General features: G+C 40.2%; 1 protein-coding gene across 1 annotated transcript in view; it reads right to left on the bottom strand.

Annotated features, from left to right (window-relative positions):
• Nucleotides 1-23,683, bottom strand: part of LDAH (lipid droplet associated hydrolase) — a 93,047-nt gene that overhangs the window by 8,280 nt on the left and 61,084 nt on the right. The window contains exons 5-6 of the mRNA XM_052648517.1: nucleotides 17,473-17,707; nucleotides 8,419-8,501 (exon numbers count right to left, since the gene is read on the bottom strand). Of these exons, the coding sequence (XP_052504477.1) occupies nucleotides 8,419-8,501; nucleotides 17,473-17,707 (318 nt within the window). The remainder of the gene's footprint in view (nucleotides 1-8,418; nucleotides 8,502-17,472; nucleotides 17,708-23,683) is intronic.

Genomic DNA, 23,683 nt, shown 5'->3' with positions numbered 1-23,683 from the left:
GTGTCTGAAGGATTTGCATGCCCAGGTCCACAGAGAACGGGCGCGAGGTTTGCTCCTTCCCAAAGGCAACATGCGCCTCTGGGCTCGGGCGGGTTAAGCAGGAGGGGGCGAGTGTAGCAGAGGCGGGTCCCTGTTCCTGAGGACCCTCTGCCCCTTTCCCAATCACATCGTGGCCCCAGGCTGGCCCTCTGGGGGCAGGGGCAGCCCCATTTGCAGGCAGTCTTCCCACCGCTGCCTACTGTGGTCAGAAAGCAGCGTCTCGTGTGCTCTTGCTGGGAATGATTTCAGAGCCCTATTGACTGATAGTGATGCTCGAATTCCGTCTGGCAGTAGCACACACCAGCTGTTTCCATGAGCCTGGGCCAAGGATAGTCACGGCAGTTTAGAATTTCCCTCCTAAGTGAGTTTTAAATGAAAACTTCAAGTTTGTAAACCAAACACTAATTCACTTTTCTGTGAACGAGACATACATCCCCTTGTAGTTGAGAACAATGACAGAGCAAGGGAACGCTGACCTCCTGTTTGCCTCAGATACGCCAGGTGCCTCATAACGCAGAGCATACCCTGGGGGCTCCCAGAAGGATTGGGACTGTGGTGGCAAAAATGTACAGTTGATGCTCTTGCTTTGGTTTACTCCATCCTGGCTCTCATTCCTGTCCCCCCTCCACCTCCACTCCCGTCTTAGTCATTAGCTCCTCTCTTTCCCCCCAGTTTTTTAGCTGTGTTCCCCAAGGATGAGCCTTTATATGTCTTTTCTTCTTATTCTACGTACTTCCTTGGGTTACTATTACCTGTGCTCATGACTCCAAAAATATCCTCATCATTCCCAAATCAAAGTTCAGCCCAGATTCCTCTTCTAGGCTTCCTATCCACATATATCCAGCTACCTGCCAGACACGTGTCCCCTGGATGTCCCACAGGTATATCAAACAAAAGGACCAGAAGGAACTACTTTCTCAAGCAGCTCTTGCAACTTGCTGGCACTTCTCCTCCCATATTCCCTATCTCGTTACAAAATCCAAATGCAGAGAAATAATCTTACTCCGTCGTCTCCATGCTTTCATGAACTATGAGCTGTAAGTGTCTTTGATTCTACTTCCTGGATCTTTCCAAATTCTACCTCCCTCTTTACCCCCAACTCCCTTGCCTTAGTTCTTATAAAAGTCTTCTAAACGGTTTTCCCACCTCAAATTTCATTCTTTTCCAACATTCTGATACGCATTTTTCCAAATAATTCCCCTCACTGGTTAATGTAGCCACATTCCTTGGGCTAACTGATATGAACCGGTACCTCTGAACTGACTCTTTGTTCACAGATGGCGTATGTTCTGATGGGTCAGTGGTTAAGGGATATGGTTGTTAAACCTCTTGAACATCACCTTGATTATTACCCTCCTTCTTAAACCCTTCAACTCCCCAACAACTCAAAATAGTCTCTTTAGTGTAGTACATCATGGCTTCCTGTTCACAGGCCAGTGCCCAAGCCAGAGTTAACACCATGTTGCCTAACCTTCTCCAGGACCTCAAAGCAAAACTTCTTCACCTGGGGTCCACAGGTCCACACACATTCATGGGTAGATGCAGTGGCAGTTGGGAGAGGGTAATGTCAACTTGGATAGGAAAAAGAATGCATCCTTTTTTGCTAACCTCTAACCATGATTTCAGGAGGATTAGAAATATCTATTGTTTGTCATCTATAAATTACTGAAATCTTCAAATTACAGTACACTGGTTGTAGGTAAACTAACAGTTTTTCTGCACATCACTACAAATTTACAACAGTAATTCTGACTGATGGTATATCACATTTATTTTGTTAGTAAAGAGGCACATAATATACATCACAAATATGCTTTTATTGTATCTGGATAGTGATACTTCAATATAACTTTTTTGTGGTAAAAAATATACTTCACATACTTAAAAAAAGTTTTATTCTGAGGAGTCCACCCATGACACAGTCAGAGAGATTCATGGCACAAAAACGGCTTAGAATCTATACTCTCACAGCTTTCCTGTCCATCCATCTACTCTACATTAACTGATTGTTCACCAAATATGATGCACTCTGCCAGGCCAACTTCAGCTTCTTCAGCATTACTGGTTGGGGCATAGACTTGGATTACTGTGATATTGAATGGTTTGCCTTGGAAATGAACAGAGATCATTCTGTCGTTTTTGAGACTGCATCCAAGTACGACATTTCAGACTCTTTTGTAGACCTACAAGACCTTTTAGAACTAATACCCAAAAAAGATGTCCTTTTCATTATAGGGGACTGGAATGCAAAAGTAGGAAGTCAAGAAACACCTGGAGTAACAGGCAAATTTGGCCTTGGAATGCGGAATGAAGCAGGGCAAAGGCTAATAGAGTTTTGCCAAGAAAATGCACTGGTTATAGTAAACACCCTCTTCCAACAACACAAGAGAAGACTCTACACATGGACATCACCAGATGGTCAACACCAAAATCAGATTGATTATATTCTTTGCAGCCAAAGATGGAGAAGCTCTATACAGTCAACAAAAACAAGACTGGGAGCTGACTGTGGCTCAGATCATGAACTCCTTATTGCCAAATTCAGACTTAAATTGAAGAAAGTAGGGAAAACCACTAGACCATTCAGGTATGACCTAAATCAAATCCCTTATGATTATACAGTGGAAGTGAGAAATAGATTTAAGGGCCTAGATCTGATAGATAGAGTGCCTGATGAACTATGGAATGAGGTTTGTGACATTGTACAGGAGACAGGGATCAAGACCATCCCCATGGAAAAGAAATGCAAAAAAGCAAAATCGCTGTCTGGGGAGGCCTTACAGATAGCTGTGAAAAGAAGAGAGGTGAAAAGCAAAGGAGAAAAAGAAAGATATAAGCATCTGAATGCAGAGTTCCAAAGAAGAGCAAGAAGCGATAAGAAAGCCTTCTTCAGCGATCAATACAAAGAAATAGAGGAAAAGAACAGAATGGGAAAGACTAGAGATCTCTTCAAGAAAATTAGAGATACCAAGGGAACATTTCATGCAAAGATGGGCTCGATAAAGGACAAAAATGGTCTGGACCTAACAGAAGCAGAAGATATTAAGAAGAGGTGGCAAGAATACACGGAAGAACTGTACAAAAAGATCTTTACGACCCAGATAATCACAATGGTGTAATCACTCATCTAGAGCCAGACGTCCTGGAATGTGAAGTCAAGTGGACCTTAGAAAGCATCACTATGAACAAAGCTAGTGGAGGTGATGGCATTCCTATCGAGCTATTTCAAATCCTGAAAGATAATGCTGTGAAAGTGCTGCACTCAATATGCCAGCAAATTTGGAAAACTCAGCAGTGGCCACAGGACTGGAAAAGGTCAGTTTTCATTCCAATCCCAAAGAAAGGCAATGCCAAAGAATGCTCAAACTACCGCACAATTGCACTCATCTCACATGCTAGTAGTGTGGTGGGCTGCTGTCTATGGGGTCGCACAGTTGGACACGACTGAAGCACCTTAGCAGCAGCAGCAGCAGCACATGCTAGTAAAGTAATGCTCAAAATTCTCCAAGCCAGGCTTCAGCAATACGTGAACCATGAACTTCCAGATGTTCAAGCTGGTTTTAGAAAAGGCAGAGGAACCAGAGATCAAATGGCCAACATCTGCTGGATCATGGAAAAAGCAAGAGAGTTCCAGAAAAACATCTATTTCTGCTTTATTGACTATGCCAAAGCCTTTGACTGTGTGGATCACAATAAACTGTGGAAAATTCTGAAAGAGATGGGGATACCAGACCACCTGACCTGCCTCTTGAGAAATCTGTATGCAGGTCAGGAAGCAACAGTTAGAACTGGACATGGAACAACAGACTGGTCCCAAATAGGAAAAGGAGTACATCAAGGCTGTATATTGTCACCCTGCTTATTTAACTTATATGTAGAGTACATCATGAGAAACGCTGGACTGGAAGAAACACAAGCTGGAATCAAGATTGCCGGGAGAAATATCAGTCACCTCAGATATGCAGATGACACCACCCTTATGGCAGAAAGTGAAGAGAAAATAAAAAGCCTCTTGTTGAAAGTGAAAGTGGAGAGTCAAAAAGTTGGCTTAAAGCTCAACATTCAGAAAACGAAGATCATGGCATCCGGTCCCATCACTTCATGGGAAATAGATGGGGAAACAGTGTCAGACTTAATTTTTGGGGGCTCCAAAATCACTGCAGATGGTGACTGCAGCCATGAAATTAAAAGACGCTTACTCCTTGGAAGAAAAGTTATGACCAACCTAGATAGCATATTCAAAAGCAGAGACATTACTTTGCCGACTAAGGTCCGTCTAGTCAAGGTTATGGTTTTTCCTGCGGTCATGTATGGATGTGAGAGTTGGACTGTGAAGAAGGCTGAGCACCGAAGAATTGATGCTTTTGAACTGTGGTGTTGGAGAAGACTCTTGAGGGTCCCTTGGACTGCAAGGTGATCCAACCAGTCCATTCTGAAGGAGATCAGCCCTGGGATTTCTTTGGAAGGATTGATGCTGAAGCTGAAACTCCAGTACTTTGGCCACCTCATGCAAAGAGTTGACTCATTGGAAAAGAGTGATGCTGGGAGGGATTGCGGGCAGGAGAAGGGGACGGCCGAGGATGAGATGGCTGGATGGCATCACTGACTCGATGGCCGTGAGTTTGAGTGAACTCTGGGAGATGGTGATGGACAGGGAGGCCTGGTGTGCTGCGATTCATGTGGTCGCAAAGAGTCACACACGATCGAGCGACTGACCTGACCTGTGCTAGGCCACATGGACACCGAGATGAGAAAAACCTCCAAGGAGTGTGGGGGTGGGAACATACCATTTAAATACCATGTAAGAAATGCAATATTATAGCTCTACATATGGAGCCAGGGGCGCTGAGGGGAGGGACTTCTAACCAGAATTTGGGTCTGGGGAAGGCCTCTTAAATATGACAATGGGGCCAAGTCCTAAAGGGCAGGTAGAATTTAGTCAGGTGAGGAAAGAACACAACCTGTGATGCCACAGGCCCTGCTCCACTCTTTTGGAGACAACTGAGTCTGATATCTTTGCTTCAGGAAAAGGAAACCATCGTATGTAGTCCTGAAGCGCTGCTGACTCTGGGTGGAAAGTCTCCAGACCTTGGAAACTAGGAAGACAGTCAGCTCTGGAGACTTTCAGAGTTTTAAAGGCCCATTAGCTTCAAGAAGATTAAAAAGTTCTCCTCATATGGAAATGCAGTGGTAAAAAGTTTGGATTTAGATACAAAGCCTGCTGATTATGACTGTTCTAGAGGAGGAGAAAGAATCCGAAGGCCGTCCACATGAGGCAGCAGAGTGACTGTTTTTAGACGACTGTGGCTTCCTGCCTGGATGGCACAAAGATATAATTTCCAGAACTGTTTTAAAAGTTGAATAACAGATAAATTAAATGATTTTTGCAACAAAATGTGTGGCTCAAAACACCCTCACAATGTGCAGTCCTGAACAGGAAAGAGGTTTCTGAATGCTTATGTTTGGGCTGAGATGGGACTGAGTATCTGTGACTACAATTACCTAAAACAGGGATATGGGAACAATGCAGGGGATGCAGGTTCGATCCTTGGTCAGGTAGCTAAGATCCCACGTGCCATGGAGCAACTAAAGCCCATATGCCATAACTAACAGAGTCTACATGCTGCAGTGAAAGATCCTGCCAAGTGTTGCAACTAAGATCTGATGCAGCCAAGTATATAAATAAACATTAAAAAAAATAAAATAGGGATATGTCTAGTCTTGGGAATTGATTTGGAAGGCGTGGGGAAATGCCCACTATCTTTCTAGAACTGTGTGCCCTTTCGTATCTATACTTTCTCAAGCAGCCTGGGACATATGTTGATTCAGCTTTTTACCAATATTAAATTACAGCATGCTTCCTTTTTTTTTTTCATTACAGAAACAAAAAATTGCAATAAACTTCTTGTCTTTTTATACTTTGTTTCACTTAGCAGTTGGAACTGTATTATTCTGGGGCAGAATTCAAATGTGGCTGGTAGAGAGGGTAGTCAATTAACTGCAGATAGTTTTGCATCATGAAACTAAACATGCCTTGCTTTCCCAAGTTTCATGAATACATTCAATGCTATCTTAAAAACAAAATAAAACCATTCCCTCTAGCTGGAAAGGTTTAGCCCTGTGACTGTGCGTTAACATTAACCTTGAAATGCCTGCCATCTACCATACACCTCCATATTTCTCCCACAAAAGTTTCTGCAAAGTACAGTCCTGACACCGTTACCATGAGCGGCCCTCTATCTGGGAATGATTACACTTGCATATGGATTTAACTTAGGACAGGAATAAGTTAGCACCTTCCTTTGACCTCTCTCTGAGCACAACATACAAACAGAATCCAGGAATGATGAGTACTTCGCAGCAGCTGGCTTCCACAGGTGGTAAGACAGAATATGACACATGACGGGTCTAGTCATTCAGCAAGCGTCAATTTCGGAAATGAGCATCTGCCAGTCTTCTTAACTGGGAATTGAGTTGTTTTTATCAACTTCCAGCCTTGCAAACTTAACCGAGGCTTTGAAACACATTCACTTTAATTTAACTAAAACATAAAATATTTTTCTTGCATTTTCACAGACATCAGGGACTGGAAACAGTTGCAAGCCCTGGAAAGTGGGTCCCTATGAGGCCCCAACCTCCCCACTCAGTTAGTGAGGGTATTCTCTGTCTTCAAAATTTCAATCTCCAGCCAACTGCTATTTTAGAAATATGATGACCACTGTGGTCATAAGACAAACACACTGGCACTTTCAAAAGTCCTCTCCGGGTGAAGCTACGATAGATCAATATTCTAAAAATATTTTTTTAAGAATATATACATGTCTTGCTTTAAGATAACTTTATTGGGAGGTTATAGACATATGAATTAACCATAGGCAAGTTTAAGTCAAGTGTCTCAAAGATTCTAAACACAGCAGGGTATCTAAGATTTTACTTGCAGATTGTAGGTTCCTGGGCCCTGTAAGAGTTGGTCACTCAGTGGGGCTCATTTCATTGCATCCAGCAGATGTCACAGTTCAGCACTGACTACAAAGTTTTATATTAGCACAGTCCAACAGAAATACAAAGGCACGCAGGTAATTACCAAAAAAACTCTAACTATATTTTACAAAAAATGTTTAGTGTATTTTCTAATAACTACATTTTTAAAACTGTCATATAAAGGAACGGATGAAATTACTTTTAATAATATATTGGATTAGCCAAAACGTTCATTCAGCTTTTTCTGTGACATCACACGGAAAAATCTGAACAAAATTTTTGGCCAATCCAATATATTATTTAACCCAATGTATCTAAAATACTACCATTTTCAACATGTAATTAATACAAAAACGTTAGTGAAATATTTTACTTTTTTTTTTTGGTACTAAATTTCTGAAATCCAATGTGTATTTTATACTTATGGCACAGGTCAATTCAGAGGAGCCGTGAATAAACCCCATGTGGCTAGTGGCTATAATGTTAGATGGCACAACTCTATCCTATTCAGAATGGACAGACAGGTAGACGCTGCCATGGGAGTCCCAGGGCCACCTAAATTCTAGGGTGCTTTGACACATACTAAACCATGGCCCCTCACAGTTTCAGAAACTGGTACTTCCAAATATGCTTGTATTAAGGTTTTATCACTTACAGCAGCAACTTAAAAGTGCTATTTCAATTGTTTTCTTTCTGCACCTGCTTGTATAGGAAACTGGCCTTCATGTCAGAACTGGGCATTCCTACACTAATGCATTGGAGAATAAGAAAGATGGGCTCACTAAGTCATCAGATCACAGGAACGTCAGTTCTTTTCCAATGTTTTGCTTATATTTTAAAATAACTTTTTTAACCATAAATGTTATTGTGAGTCTTTTCAGTACAGAGCTCTAAAGAAAAGTATTAATTCTAAAAATAAACCCAACAAAAACGGGTGGTAAAACATATTTAAGTAACTATCCAGTCAGCTTTACTTACTTTCTATGCAACTTTCAAGGACTATGTTAACGTTAACTAGAACATGATCTGAAATTTACAAACCCTTGAGGTCTTACAAATTCTAACCAACTCTAGCCTTTCATCCAGAGAAGGCGATGGCACCCCACTCCAGTCCTCTTGCCTGGAAAATCCCATGGACGGAGGAGCCTGGTGGGCTACAGTCCATGGGGTCGCAAAGAGTCGGACACGACTGAGCAACTTCCCTGTCACTTTTCACTTTCATGCATTGGAGAAGGAAATGGCAACCCACTCCAGTGTTCTTGCCTGGAGAATCCCAGGGAGGGGGAGCCTGGTGGGCTGCCGTCTACGGGGTCACACAGAGTCAGACACGACTGAAGTGACTTAGCAGCAGCAGCAGCCTTTCATCCTCAGTAAGTACTGCAGCACTAAAGTGATTACCTTAGGTAAATGTTCTTTGATGGTTTCATTGTCTCTCTTCACTACCTCCCTCATTTCTTGGCTCCCAAGGTAGGCAGCATTAACTACATTAAAAAAAAAAATAAGACAAACATTTAGAATATATAGAGCAAACACAAATGTCAAATTAATTGTAGCCAATTCCTGTTTCACCCTTTTCTTTTGGCAAGTGCTATGTGATGTAAGATGTCAGTGAGTCCAAGAGAGGCGTGTGAGTCAGTGACATGCACTGACTCTGGAAACAAGGGCATGCCCTATGTAAGGCTCTCTCTTACCTTCACCTGGCTTTCTCAGCAGCAACGTTTAGCTGTATGATGGCCTAATGTCAGATATCACAGCAGATGTGTGTCACTGTACCTGATCAAGGTATTTTTATGACTTAAGGATTAGAATCACACATTTTAACAGATAAATCATACATACCAGGGAAACCACACACAGTTGCAAACATTAAAACATCTTGGTAACCTTTTTTTTTAGAAAGGACACAACTATGAAGAATGTCTGTTTTAAAATAGGTTTAAATGATCTTGAAGAGTTAGTTGTTAATGAAGGTCAGTCCTATTATACCTGTTATATGCAAAACAGGGAGAGTGACTCCCATTTTCAAGATGACAAATATCTGGAAAAGAGGAAGAAAGCCAGCGATAATCCAAATTTGTGGGCTTCCCTGGTAGCTCAGTGGTAAAGAGTTTCTGGTACTGCTACACAAAATTTCATTTGATTCTCTGTGCCTTGAATTCCACTTTGGTTGGTATTATTACTGTTAATTTGCTTTCTTTTTGGCATCATCCTCCTATTTGTCTTTTATTTTTAATCTTTTGTCATTTTAAGTACGTCTCTTGAAATCATACATGGGTCTTTTTAAAAACATAGTTTAAAGTCTCTCTCTCTTAAATATAGGACTTAACATACTTGTGTATATTGATATAAAAGATAGTTGGTCTGACTCCAATCAGTAGGCAGAATAAAGCAATAATAAGGTTCACAGCAGAAATTAATCAAATTGAGACCAGAAAAACAAATGAGAAACTAAATGAAACTAAACACAAGTTCAATAAAGCTGATAAATCTCTATAGCCAGACTGTTCAGAAAAAAATGTGAGAATACATAAAACATTACCAATATCAGGAATGAGAAATGATAACCCTTCAGATACTACCGACATCGAAAGGATCAGTTCAGTTCAGTCGCTCAGTCATGGCCGACTCTGCGACCCCATGGACCACAGCACGCCAGGCCTCCCTGTCCATCACTAACTCCCAGAGTTTACTCAAACTCCTGTCCATCAAGTTGGTGATGCCATCCAACCATCTTATCCTCTGTCCTCCCGTTCTCCTCCTGCCCTCAATCTTTCCCAGCATCAGGGTCTTTTCAACGAGTCAGCTCTTCGCAGCAGATGGCTGAAGTATTGGAGTTTCAGCTTCAACATTAGTCCTTCCAATGAACACTCAGGACTGATCTCCTTTAGGATTGACTGGTTGGATCTCCTTGCTGTCCAAGGGACTCTCAAGAGTCTTCACCAACACCACAGTTCAAAAGCATCAATTCTGCGCTCAGCTATCTTTATAGTCCAACTCTCACATCCAAATATGACTACTGGAAAAACCATAGCCTTGACTAGACGGACCTTTGCTGGCAAAGTAATGATAATCAGGTAATTTTGTGGACTTTGTCATGAAATTTAAAAACTCAGATGAAACAGACAGTCTGTATACAGACACAAATTTGAAGCTCACTTGACAACAGATAGAGGCTTCCCTGATGGCTCAGCAGTTAAGAATCTACCTGCAATGCAGGAGATGTGGGTTCGATCCCTGGGTTGGCAAGATCCCTTGGAGGAGAAAATGGCAACCCACTCCAGTATTCTTGCTTGGAAAAGAAATCCCATGGACAGAGGAGCCTGGCTGGCTACAGTCCAAGGGTTTGCAAAGAGTCAGACACGACTGAGTGACTAAGCACGCATGACAATAGGTAACCTCAATAGTTCTCCTATCTATTAAAGAAATTAAATTTGTAACTTAAAAGCCTCTCCACAAAGAAAACTCCAGGGCAAGATGAGTTCATTGGTCCATTCTATGAAATATTCAAAGAAGAAATAATATTGATTCTAAATAAATTCTTCCAGAAATGACTACACCTATATGGTTATTTAATTCTTGACAAAGGTGGCATTTCAGAACAGCAGAAAACAGGTGGTCTCTGGTAGGCAGAATTCTCAGATGACACAAATGATCCTTGCCCTTTTATAATCAATCCCCTCTGAGTGTGGGTGAAACCTGTGAGTAAGATGACATATTGCTCCCATGACTAGGTTATGTTATAAAATGGAGATGACTTTAAGGGAGATTATCCCAGTGGGCCTGACCTAATCACATGAGTCCTTAAAAATCTGAGTTCTCTCTGGCTAGTGGCAGAAAAGAAAGTCACAGATTCAAAGCCCTAAGAGGACGAAGTGCACTGCTGTTGGTTTGAAGACGGAGCCCATGTGAGAAGGATCTGAAACTAACCTCAAGGAGCTGAGAGGGACCCCTTGCTGACAAACAGCAAGAAGACAGGGACTACAATCAAAACACCAAGTGAACTAGATTCAGCTGACAACCTGAATGAGCTCAGGAGTGGACTTGGGGTATGCAGGGGGCATAAAAGAGGCTTGTGATATCCAGGCAATGGTGATTCTTGAGCTGGGTGGAAGTTACATGGGAGTTTTCTTTCTGATCATTCATGGAGGTAAACATTTTTATGTTTCCGGCACTTTTCTGCAGTGTTATTCTTGAATTAGTAAAATGTACAAAAATTCAAAAAACGTGTAAGGAATCTTTTATTTCTAAAAAGCAAAATTTTCATCGGGGGATGTGCTTCACCTTCTCATTTTTGTTTTTCCTGGTAATTTCCCATCTAAGTAAACTTTTTCATTGTTTGCTTTTAGAAAGTAGAATACAAGTTTCCTTTCCAGTAACTGCTCCAAGGAAGCCATCCTTTTCTTCCCTCAGAAATGCTTGTAACATAACACAGTGGTCAGAAACAATAATACCAGATAGAAGCGTAATTTCCTAAGGGGAAAACACATTTCTCCTGGCAATGACTGTTGACAGCATTCCTGGAAACCCAGCAGAAATCAGAGTTTCAAGCACCACAGTGAAGGAAATATCTAGTAGTAGGAGTAATGGAGAAGGAAATGGCAACCCACTCCAGTGTTCTTGCCTGGAGAATACCAGGGACGGGGGAGCCTGGTGGGCTCCCGTCTATGGGGTCGCACAGAGTCGGACACGACTGAAGCGACTTAGCAGCAGCAGGAGTAATGGAAACAAAACATGAAGGGAAGAGAATGATTTAGAAGAATGGTACTTACTTACTTTCATTTCATAACAAATCTAAATACAGGTGTTAAAAAACCTCACTGAACCTAATGTTCTATTTTATTTGCTACCATCATCTTCTGAAATCTTCTTAGTGTTTTAAGTATTATTACAGGACTTCAACTCACAGTGGAGTGGCCAAGGAACGAAATGAAGGCGGGCTAAAACCGGAAGACCAATAGGACATTCGTGTCACAGGCTAAATGCTATCACTAAATTCTCCAAGTAAACATAATCTACAACAGAAGGCTGCCTTCTTTTTAATTAACCTAATCACCTACCTTAATGCCATTTTGTCCATCTGGAAAATTCCCAAGTCATCTTCAAGTCCAAATTCATTTGTCTTCTCCCTTATTTACCTAGGTAGAACTAGTTTCTCCCTTTCTTGGTACCATTTCTGCCCTGTAACTGTGTTCATATCAGTCTTAACTGTGATATATTAAAATTCCTCACACTGATTTCCTCTACCATGCTATATAAATATAAATGTAAATATAATGTTAGGGTGATTTTATATATATATATATCAACAGCTATATTTCAATTATTATCTCCAGTGATTATCCAGGTCCTTGGTTCATGGCAAGTGTTAGTAAGGGTTGTTAAATAAAATAAATGGGTAGGGACTGAGCTCGTGTTTTTCTTTTTAGGGGAAGGTTTGTGGGGAGGGTCAGGAGGAAAAACCTACTGCCTTCCTTGAGGTAGAGCAAGAGCTGGTATCACAAGAGTCCAGACACTGACATGGGGAAGCCAAGTTGGCAGGTATTCGTTGATCTGATTTGTAAACAGATAGTCTTATCAATGTGACAGAGTTCATCAAAGTAAAACACACAACTCAAGGCATATGATTTTTAAAAAATAATACAACTTTTTAGAGGGGTAGATAATACACACACACACACACACAAACTTCCATAGAAAAAAATAACAAAACCTTCTTTGAGTCATTTAATTCTAAAGCAGAGGTGATATTCTAGTATCATATCTAGTTACCTTTTGCCTAAATCCTAATACTGACCACACACACAAAAAATTTTTTTCCTTCACTGCTGAATTTAAGGCTAAACTTCCACGAATAATTAAAGCTGAAGTTGGCTTTTAATGGATTTTCCCAAGTTACACACAAAAATGAGAGACTAGGTAACGTGTGAGTCCAGTTTTGTCTTATTCAAAATATTATTCTGGGATTAAGTAAAAAATATTCTGAGAAGAAATTTGTGATTCTTTAGTGAAGCTTATGTGTTATTGAATAGTTTTCAGTTCATATAACTGTACATGCTTTTAAAAGTTATTTCCATATTGATTAAGGAAAGGAAAGATTACAAAAGTCTCTTATAAGAATGCCTGCAACAAAAGTAATGTAATCTACCAGGAATGCCCTTTGTCTGCACTATGTTTTTCTAATTAGGTAAGTGAAAGGAATTAAGACATCAATTTGGTCTAACTAACAAAAAGACTCTAGAATATTTTTTAATGTTAATTATCTTGACTTGTGATACTGCTAAGCTAAAATATATTTGCCTTTAGCTTTGATCAGAAAATCCAATTTAGCTGTCTCAGTGAGAAGTCTATTTCTCATGAAACAGAAGAACATCTATTATAAAGAACATACATAGTAGCAACTATTACAGAATTAAAGGGAAAAAAACCCCATACATTTTCTTTAAAAGTAATATGCAAAACAATCTAGTTACATAAATTGAATTGATGAACACATGGTGAAGTTTATGAAGTACACTAACTGAATTAGGGCTACTCTATCTTGAATGCTGGATAGGAAAGGAGGTTTTACTCAGTCTGGTAAAGAGGGCTAATACACAGACTCTAAGCCTATAAGAACTGCCATTTTTGCCAAAACGACAACAGCATTTGAAATATCTGAATAGTTTGGTTCCTTGAACTTTTCAGACCTTACTACCACAAAAAAATATGTGTATAAACTAAAGGATACAGAAAATCTGTTTCTATCCAGATAGGTCAGGATTTATTATCCACCACTTGGACTGGCAAACTTCCTCCGTTTGTTTCCGTAAGATTTCTACTGAAGCACAGACATTACATAATGTGCAAACACTGCAAGTCCTCCTTTTAGGAGGTAAACTGGTCAGACTGGTATACTGGAGGTCATTGTCTGGATGATAGTCAAACCACAGAGAAGTAGTAGGTCTGGAGGAGTGAGGTCTGCAGAGTACAGATTTCACCACTGTGAATGATCTCAGATCTGGTATTCCTTTCCCCCAATGAGCCCTCTCTTTCTGTAAAATGAAAATCATGTCATCAACTCAAGTGGTTGGTTGAAATATTGATTAACCTTCACTATTCATGGGATAGAAGCTCAGGAGGAATACACTAATCATCTTCAAGGGTCAGGGATTTAAGAGTATCAGCTTCTCTCAGCTGGGACCTTCTTCCATTTGTCCTAAGCAAGGTAACAGGAATCACTAGTGGGATGGCCAGGGCAAGTCTGGGTAAAGGTACGTTCTGTGGTAGCCATTGCGAGAAGAGGCAAGGGTGAATTGGTATCCAAAGTGGAGAGGTAAAAAGATGCTGGCTAGGATGACGGAGATGCTTGGTTAAGGATTAGCCTACTGTCATGAGTAGAAGATTGAACATTCTTGTAGAGAATAAACCAAGAACACAAAGCAGAAAGAACACAGGTAATTCTTGCCTTCTTTCTCTTTACCCAAAGTTATTATAGATGGGGTGAGTAATGAGGGAAAAAAAGAGACTACTAAAGTATTGGTTACTTGGATGTTAGAAAGCCAGATCTATCAATAGAAGGAAGAGAACAGAAAATCAGAGAAGGAAGGGATGTCAGAGATACAAGGGCTGTGCTCCAAAAGTTTGTTTGCAAGTTGGTTGTTTGGAGATGAAGCAACGTGGCTGAGTGTTTAGTCTGGTTTACAGTCTATTTTGCACATCGTGTAACTGTACTATGGGAAAGAAATTCCACAGCTCCCCCACGCAACAACGCAGATGGAAGGCTCTGGTTGCCTTGAGTCACGGAGGGGAACGTGTCCTGTGCCCAAACTGTCTTGCTCCTTGATGCCTGCATTCAGGGCTCCCAAAGACTCAGGAGGAGTCAATCACTGCAGCTGAAAGGAAGATTCCTTTCCCTTGAGCACAACGTATGGAGCCTGCGTCTTCAAGAGGGAATTTATAATTCTGGTGTAGAAAAACTGAAAAAAATCTTTACATAAGTATCTGTTTTAATAGAAAAATATTAAACAGACCACATGTCATATGTAATGTTTTATACAATCACTAACTATATATAGGAAACAAAACTTTCTTAACATCCCATGTCTTGATTTGGGTTTAGAGAATACTGCTAAAGAGCAGAAGGAAAGCACAAGTCTATCTAACGCCTATCAGAAACCCAGATGTTTGGGGTGAAGTGTTCTATGTGAGTGCATACTTAGCAGCTCAGTGTGTCAGTCATGTCCAACTTGTGGCAACCTCATGGACTGTAGCCCGCCAGACTCCCCTGCCCATGGGATTTCCCGGGCAAGAATACTGGAGTGAGTTGTCATTTTCTATAAATTAAATTGTGTTGGTTGATATGGTTGCTGAATTCACCTATATCCTTGCTAACTATCTGTCCTATGATTCTACTGATTGTGGAGAAGGATATTTACGTATCCAGCTATAATTGTGGATCTGTCCATTACTCCTTTCAGTTGTATCAGTTTTTGCTTCATGTATTTTGCAGCACACTTGTTTTGTACATACACCTATTAGAATTACTATGACTCCTTAGTAGATTAACTCTTTTACTATTTTCATTATGTAATGTCCCTCTCTGTTCCTGGTAATTTTCTTTGCTCTGAAGTCTACTTTATCTGATATTAATATAATCATTCCTGGTTCATTTTGATTAATATTTGCATGATATATCTTTTCATATTCTGTTACTTTCAACCTACCTATATGATTATGCTTTAACTACATTTTCTGAAGATAGCATATACTCAGGTTACGTTTTAAAATTCATGCTGTCAATCTTTATCTTTTAATTGGTGTATTTTGACCATTTACTTTAATGTAACTATTGGTAATGTTAGAGCTTGTTTGCCATTTTATTATTTGTTTTCTGATAGCTATCTGTTTTCTAGTTTTCTATGTTCTTTCTCTGGCCTGTCTATGTGTTACTGAATGTTTTAGAATTCTATTTTGATTTACTTATAGTGTTTTTGTTTTTTTAAATATGTCTCCTTATGTAGATTTTAAAGTGGTAATTCTAGGTATTTCACTGAGGGTGTATGACTTACAGTCATTGCCATTTTCACTTACTAGGCTATTTCTTTCTCTTCTATGAGGGGAAAAATAAGGGGCTGTACCAGCAGGTCCTCAAGGGACATCTCCAACTTCAGTCTTTGGTCATTTTTATGACTGTTCCAAGCCTGGCTTCCCTTCTCCCTATCTTATCTTCTTCCTCTCCCTTGCTAAGCCTATAATAAACAATAGGTGTTGGTAGAACATAGTTGAGGGGGAAGTCCATAAATACAGAAAACAGACTGAACTTTGTATTTGTGATGACTGCTTCTTGCTATTTAGAAAAACACGTCCCACGTAATCTGTGGCTGTATAACTATAAAGGCAGGGGTGTGACTTGTTTCTGAATTCACTATGCATATGAAATTGTGGGAATCAATGTAAGTGAGCACCATAAACTTTAGACAGTAGTCCTGCTTTTATGCTTGACTGGAGCAAAGAGACAGCAGCAGCAGCTGCAGTAAAAGGAAGCTTAACACAGTGGCATACTGCTGGAATTTGAACACTACCCACTAGTTGTGTGACTTCAGGCAAACTATGTAACTTCTCTGAACCTCAGTATCTTCATCTGTAAAATGGGGACAGGAATACCTGAACTTCATTAGTTCGTCTGAGGATTACAGGTAAAAGCTTAGAACAGTGCTATTAGCTGCTGCTGCAACTGCTGCTATACCATTTATTGGAGGCTTATTATAAATAAAATACTAGATAGGCGCTTTGCATAAATTATCACATTTAACCCTGTAATAATCTTTTGAGGTACAGGATATTATTATCTCCATTTTATAGACTATGGAGGTAGCATAATTTTATTATTAAAATCATTTGTAAATATAGTATAAATTAGTACTAACTAAAAGATAAATTACATTTAAAAATAACATTTGAAGCCAAAAGGTAAAGTATCAAAAACATTCCCTGGCATATTCAGAAACTATAATTAGTAAAGCCTCCAATGTTATACTACCATGACTACTATTTATTACTTTTTAAAATCTCTCCAAAAACTTCTAAAGAGCAAAGCAAAATCATAGTTTATTCACTCTATGGGGATATTAGGCCTGGTTTCCTTGTGCTGATTTTTGCAGTTTATACACTGAGCTTAACAGGGAACACCGTAGATTCCTGTAAGGGACTCCATATATAGTAGATAGAGAAGAATTCTTTCTCATTGTCCTACAGCTAGAGTAGAGAATCAGAAGGATAAGGTTTAAAATTAAAGCCTGATGAGGCTTCTCTGTCATTTAGAATATCCCTATTTTCATTTTGTTTCTAGTTTTAAACTTTTAGGAGAAAAATATAACAAATAATTCCTTGTTTGAGACTCACCCACTGTCTGTGGTTATTCTCTTAACACTTTCTGATATAAGAATAAACATATACATTTTAAAATGTGCTTACCAAGGCAGAACGGTTCCAACATATTCAGACACAAAAATTCCCTTGGTATGTCCATCATTTGAAGGACCATTCTGGTCATCAAGGACTTGATTTTCTCAGGCCATGGTTTAAGCAATAAGTAGCAAGGAACATAGAAAGCATATCGAAGCCAGCACAAAAGAGGTGTGGCAAACTTGCCTTTGGGTGACTCAGATATTCGCTCAATTGTTGGAAAGAGCAGAATGGAGTGAATCACCTATAATGAAAAAAAATTTTTTGATGAGAAGTTTTCCTAAGGGATAAGTTACTGCTTTCTCATTTCTTCCATATAGTATCCACAAATGACTAGGTTTTAGAACATGGCTAATGATCTACTCAGACTGAGAAGTACCATCCACTGCCTTCTCAGCCCTCAACCAATCTGGGTAGGATATAAGGATGTCCCTCAAGTTGAAGGGGTTAATTTTCAGGATGAAGAGGAAATCAGATACATAAGTTTTTGAGTATGACAGCAACTCCCACTCCTTTTGAAAGATTGCTGAAAGTAGAAAAGAATTTACTATGTTAGTGGAGTACCAATTTGACTAATGATGCCCAAAGAGATTAAAACTACAAAAAATACTCTATTTCTAGTCAGAATTTCTTTTATTCATATTTGGAGATAGTTCACATTTGAAAAGCTCCTCTATTCTGTAACCTTACCAGCCAAAGATAATCTTTAACAGGACCATATGTATATATGCTGCTGCTGCTTCGTCACTTCAGTCATGTCCGACTCTGCGCAACCCCATGGACTGTAGTCTGTCAGGCTCATATGTGTGTGTGTGTGTGTGTATATACACACACACACACACATATAGGCTGTGCTGAGTCTTCTTGTTGCATGGATTTGTCTCTAGTTGTGGCACGTGGGGGCTACTCTCTAGTTGTGATGCGCAGGCTTCTCATTGTGGTGGCTTCTCTTGTTGCGGAGCACGGGCACTAGGGCACAAGGTTTCAATAGCTGAGGTTCCCCAGGCTCTAGAGCACCAGCCTAATAGCTGTGGCACAAGAACTCAGATGCTCCACAGCATATGGGATCTTCCCAGACCAGGGACCGAACCTGTGTCTCCTGCGTTGGCAGGTTGATTCTTTACCACTGAGTCACCAGGGCAGCCCAGGATGAAATTTATTCCTAACAACTGATTCAAAATCAATAAAGCATGCATGCTCAGTCATGTCTGACTCTTTGTTAGACATGGACTGTAGCCTGCCACACTCCTCTGTCCATGGAATTTTCCAGGCAAGAATACTGGAGCAAGCTGCCATTTCCTTCTCGAGGTGATCTTCCTGATCCAGGGATCGAACCTGTTTGTCTCCTGCACTGGCAGGCGGATTCTTTACCACTGAGCTCCTTGTGAAGCCATGGATAAGTAAGATTAGTGTCCTTAAAAGGACAGACACCGGAGCTTGCACTCTTCCCAAGAGCACAAAGAAAAGAGGTCTGGAGAACACAGAGAGAGAAGATGGCCATCCATAGGCCAGGAAGAAGTATCACCAGAAACTGACCATGTTAGAATGTTGATATTGGGCTTCCAAACTCCAGAAATAAGAAAATAAATGTCAGTTGTTTAGGCCACCCAGTCTGTGACATTTTGTTAGGCAGTTCGAGCAGACTAACACCTATCTCTTAACACCATAGTTAATTTTTGTTTGTTAATGAATTTGATACAAATGTAATCATGCAGTGTGTTTTTATTTTACTTGCTTCAATCAGTACTGTTTATAAGATCCATCCTTGTTGATGCATATAGAAATAGCTCATTACATTTGCTATCTAGTTTTCCATTGTAAGAACACAACACAATTGATTTTATAGATAGATATCTGGGTTGTTACTACAAAGATGCTGATATTTTTACACATGTCTCTTGTGCATGTATTTCTGTTGACTATGTCATCTCAAAGTAGAAATATGTGGACATATGGTTGCACATGTTAGCTGCAGTGTTAGTAGGTAGTTCCAAACAGTTTTCCAAAGAACTTGTACCAGTGTACTCCCCTACCATCAGACATGGGCTTCCCTGATAGCTCAGACGATAAAGAATCTGTCTGCAATGCAGGAGACCTGGGATCAATTCCTGGGTTGGTAAGATCCCCTGGAGAAGGGAATGGCAACCCACTCCAATGTTCTTGCCTAGAGAATTCCATGGACAGAGGAACCTGTCAGAATACAGTCCATAGGGTAGCAAAGAGTCACACATGACTGAGGGACTAAGTATACACACATACCATCAGGCATTACGGTTCATAGTGTTATATATCCTAATACTTGGTTCTGGCAACCTTTGTAATTATAATTGTAATTGACTAACCTGTTATTTGAAGGTATTTCGTTATGGCTCTGACTTAAGGTTTTTATGTTTTGGGAACATTTTCTATACATCCTCTGAAAATGTCTTAGTTAAGTCTCACATTTTTCTATTAGAACTGTCTTTTAAATTATTGATTTGTAGAAGGTACTTTTTAGTCTAGACACCAGCCCTTTTTCATGTTGTAGTTCTTGACTTGCCTGTTCATTCCTTATTCTTCTTCTTATTTTTTTAATGGAGATAAACTCTTCTGTTTGATACAATTGAATTTAATAGTCTTTTCTTTTACAGCTATGGTTCTCTGTCCTTGGTTTAAGAAATTCGTCTACAACCTCAAATCACGCAGATATTATTTTTTTCATTTAAAAAATATTTTAGAAATTAGATTTTTCAGAAATTGGATAATGCTAACTTCTTACCTGTTCTACAATGTGGATTTAAGCCTTGGGCTGGGTTTAACTTTAGTTGTGAGTCTATTCCTTTGATTTTGGGCATCAGTGATTTACCATTTCCTTTAAGTATTTACATTCCTCCTTCTGGATGAACTGGATGTATTTCTCCCGGTAGGACCTGATAGTAAAGGTGGGGCTTTGTGGACTCAGTCTCTTTCTCACCTTCTACCATCGACGGTCCTTTTTCATAATAATCTATTTGATGGCATGGACCAAATGTTACATTGATCAGGTAACACCTGTCACTCTGCCTTCATGTCTCTCTCACTGACAGAGAACAGGGATTTGAGGGTAAAAACTGGGGAGGACCCTTCTTTCTAATCATATCTTCTTGTTCTTCCTTGGTCGTATCTAGCAGCTAAGGGCTTAGCTATTTCCTACAGGCTTTTCCTTTTCTCTCAACAATATCTGAGATCTTTTCGCTGTTTCTTTTTCAGTCACAATAATCTGATCTCTGCTACATGTCCTTCTCTGTCACGTAAGTAAGAATATACTGTTCCCTGAGGCCTGCATGATGACTAAATAAAAGACGTTCTTTGGGAGCTGAGAACCACAGCCTTTTCAGATGATTTTTAAAATGCTGGATTGGTAACAACACGTTGCAAAATGCTCATGATGTGCTTTCTGAATGAATGCTGAGTTTCTGCGACCTTGGCATCTTCTCAAGTACAAAGCAGAGGAGAAGCTGGATGGACTGTACTGAATGAAGGCCTTATGGAGCATTCGTGGGTACTGGTGATGCAGATCATTGTGGGTTCCAGAATGTCAGGGATGATCCAGAATCCTCCAGTCAGAGCCAGCTGCCTGCGTTTCAGTGAGATTACACAAAGGTTATATATAAAGAGTCACACAAAGGTTACGGGGTCTCTATGAAGTCTGACTGGACAAGAAAAGTCAGTTAAAGGAATCATTCTCCCTGGATGCCACTTCCAGAGTGAATTCCAACTCAATGCATTTGAACACAAACAGAGGAGGAATGAGATCAGCTTCGGAATCGCAGGGCTTTATGGGTGTTTGGTCACCTTCTTCATCCCCTTCTAGCGTCACATAGGGATACAGCATTCCTGACCCACCCGTGATGACGATTCCATTGAGGACACAGGGTAAGCAGAGTACAGAGCACAAGCATCCCAGCGATAGTTACCATCAGTCTCAGGAAGCATCGGTAAAGAACCTGACAGCCTTCTGACACCTCCAGGGCTCCTGAACAGGTCTCCCTATTCTCACTGTCCACATATAGTAGGCAAGCTACTGCTTCACCTTCACTTTTCTGTCCAAAGATACTCTTCAGGACTGCTCCCAGTGGCTCAAACAGGGCTGCTGTCTCCCTTCGACATGTGGAATATATCCTTCAGAGTGGCAAAAATTAAGAAATCTAACAATATACCAAGTACTACCGATGTGGATCAATAAGAACACTTATTATGGCATAATTGCTAGCCTTTCCGCTTCAGTTTTTGAAAGTACAGTCACTTTGGTGGGTGTCTGGAGCTCCACACAGAAAGTAAATTTCATCATGTTGTCTAACGTTAGCAGTTTGATTCAGGGCTCTAGCATTTCACTTGGATACCAAACAGCATGCTTTTTTAAGAGTCTGAGAGGGAGAAACAATAAAAAAATCTTTTAGCAACTGGAGAGGTGCTACAGTTAACCACTGACTTTATACCTTCAAATTCAGATTTCTTCCCCTGTCTTTTGGGTAATTTTAGGGTCATGAGTTCTTTAATTCCTATAAGAGCTACAAATGTTCTGCTGGTCTTAGGACTTGAGCGATTTCTCACAGGGGTGGGTTTATATGGAGCAATCTTTGGTACTGAGAGAGGAAGGGCTTCATACTGCCCTGCAGGGTCCTCCCCGCTGAAGGGCTATGAAGGACTTCATTCCCCATTGCACAGGAAAAGTTCTCCCTCGACAATGGAAAGCAGGTTTCTTTAGCAGCTGCAGTGGCAGCAAAGAAAATGATGAAGAAACCAACTTCTCAGCTTCAGCTGGGCTCTCTTTTGTTAGTCCCACCTGGAGCAAAAGGAACCCGATCTGGTAAGGAAGCCAGGTTGGCCACAGTACAGTCATGGCAGGCTCCTTGGCAGCCAATATTCTTCAATAATATCTCTAAGAGTTTGATGGCCTAGTCTTTCACTTTTTCAGTCCATAATCTACCTGAAACTGATTTTTACGTGTGGAATATGGGTCTAACAATTTTTCTCCATATGGAAACTCAATTGTTACAGCACTATTAACTGCAAAGGCAGTCCTCCCCTGCTTCTCTGCTGTGACACTTCAGTAGCAAATCATGTATGTGAAAGGTCCTTTCCTGGGCTCTCTAAGCTGTTCTATTGACCTCCTTTTCTAACTCTGTGCCGAGAGCACAATGTCTTATTTACTAAAACTTTAGATTTTGGTATTTGGTAGAGTAAGTTAAACCCCATTTTCTTGTTCTTCAAAAATGGCTTGAGTATGTTTGGCTTTCTGCATTTGAATATGGATATGAGTTTCATTTATAAAAATATAATAATTAAGTAATTAAGAGATGATACTAGTAAGTTTCAAGTCCTATGGTGCGGTAGGAAAGACAGAAGATAATGAAAAAAGACTGGAAACTGCTGGAAGTGGGGGTGTAGCTCTAAACGAGGTGTTTTAGTGAAGGCTTCAGAGAAAGGTGACATTTATGCAAAGGCAGCTACGGAATGAACAGAAGATATTTGGAAAAAGAGGTTTTCTGGGAGAGGGAAGTGCAAGTGCATAGGCCGTAAGGTAGAACCTAATGTGGTGTTTAAGAGAGATTTCTCTGGTGGTCCAGTGGCAGAGACTCTGTGCTCCCACTGCAGGGGGCCTGGTCAGGGGACTAAATCCCACATGGCACAACTAAAGGTACTGAGTGCTGCAACGAAGACCCAGTGCAGCCAAATAAATAAATAAGTAAACATTTTACAAAAAGAGAGAAGCAGGCAGGGCAGTGCAGCTGGAGCAGAGTGTGTGAAGGGAGCAGCTCAGTTGTGACCGTCATAATCACAGGGGCAGCAGCGCATGGATGGCCCAACGGGCCTTTGGTTTTCACTCTGAGTCACCGAAAAGCTTTTGAAGGGTTCTGAAAACAGGGGTGGTGTGTTTGACTTCCATCTTAATAAGATTACTTTGGCTATTGCATCCTTAGTCCTAGAAGTACTGTATCAGTGAAATTTCACGATTAAAAAAAAGTAAGAGAATTATTGGTGGCAAAGAGTCATACATGAAAGTGACTGAACAACAGAAATATTGGAAGGTAAAACGACTTTTTGGTTTATGTTTAAAACATTAACAAAATTTCATGTATAAAAATAATAGCTAAACACCAACATAAAAAGAAATGTACTACACTTATCTAAAGAGAACTTTAAAATCCAAAGAGACACTTGTTCTTCCATGGCAAAGGAGATATAAATTCTCCCACTA

Source organism: Budorcas taxicolor, chromosome 11 (genome assembly GCF_023091745.1).
Source record: "Budorcas taxicolor isolate Tak-1 chromosome 11, Takin1.1, whole genome shotgun sequence".
Taxonomy (NCBI): Eukaryota; Metazoa; Chordata; class Mammalia; order Artiodactyla; family Bovidae; genus Budorcas; species Budorcas taxicolor.
This window is presented reverse-complemented; position numbering and strand designations above follow the sequence as displayed.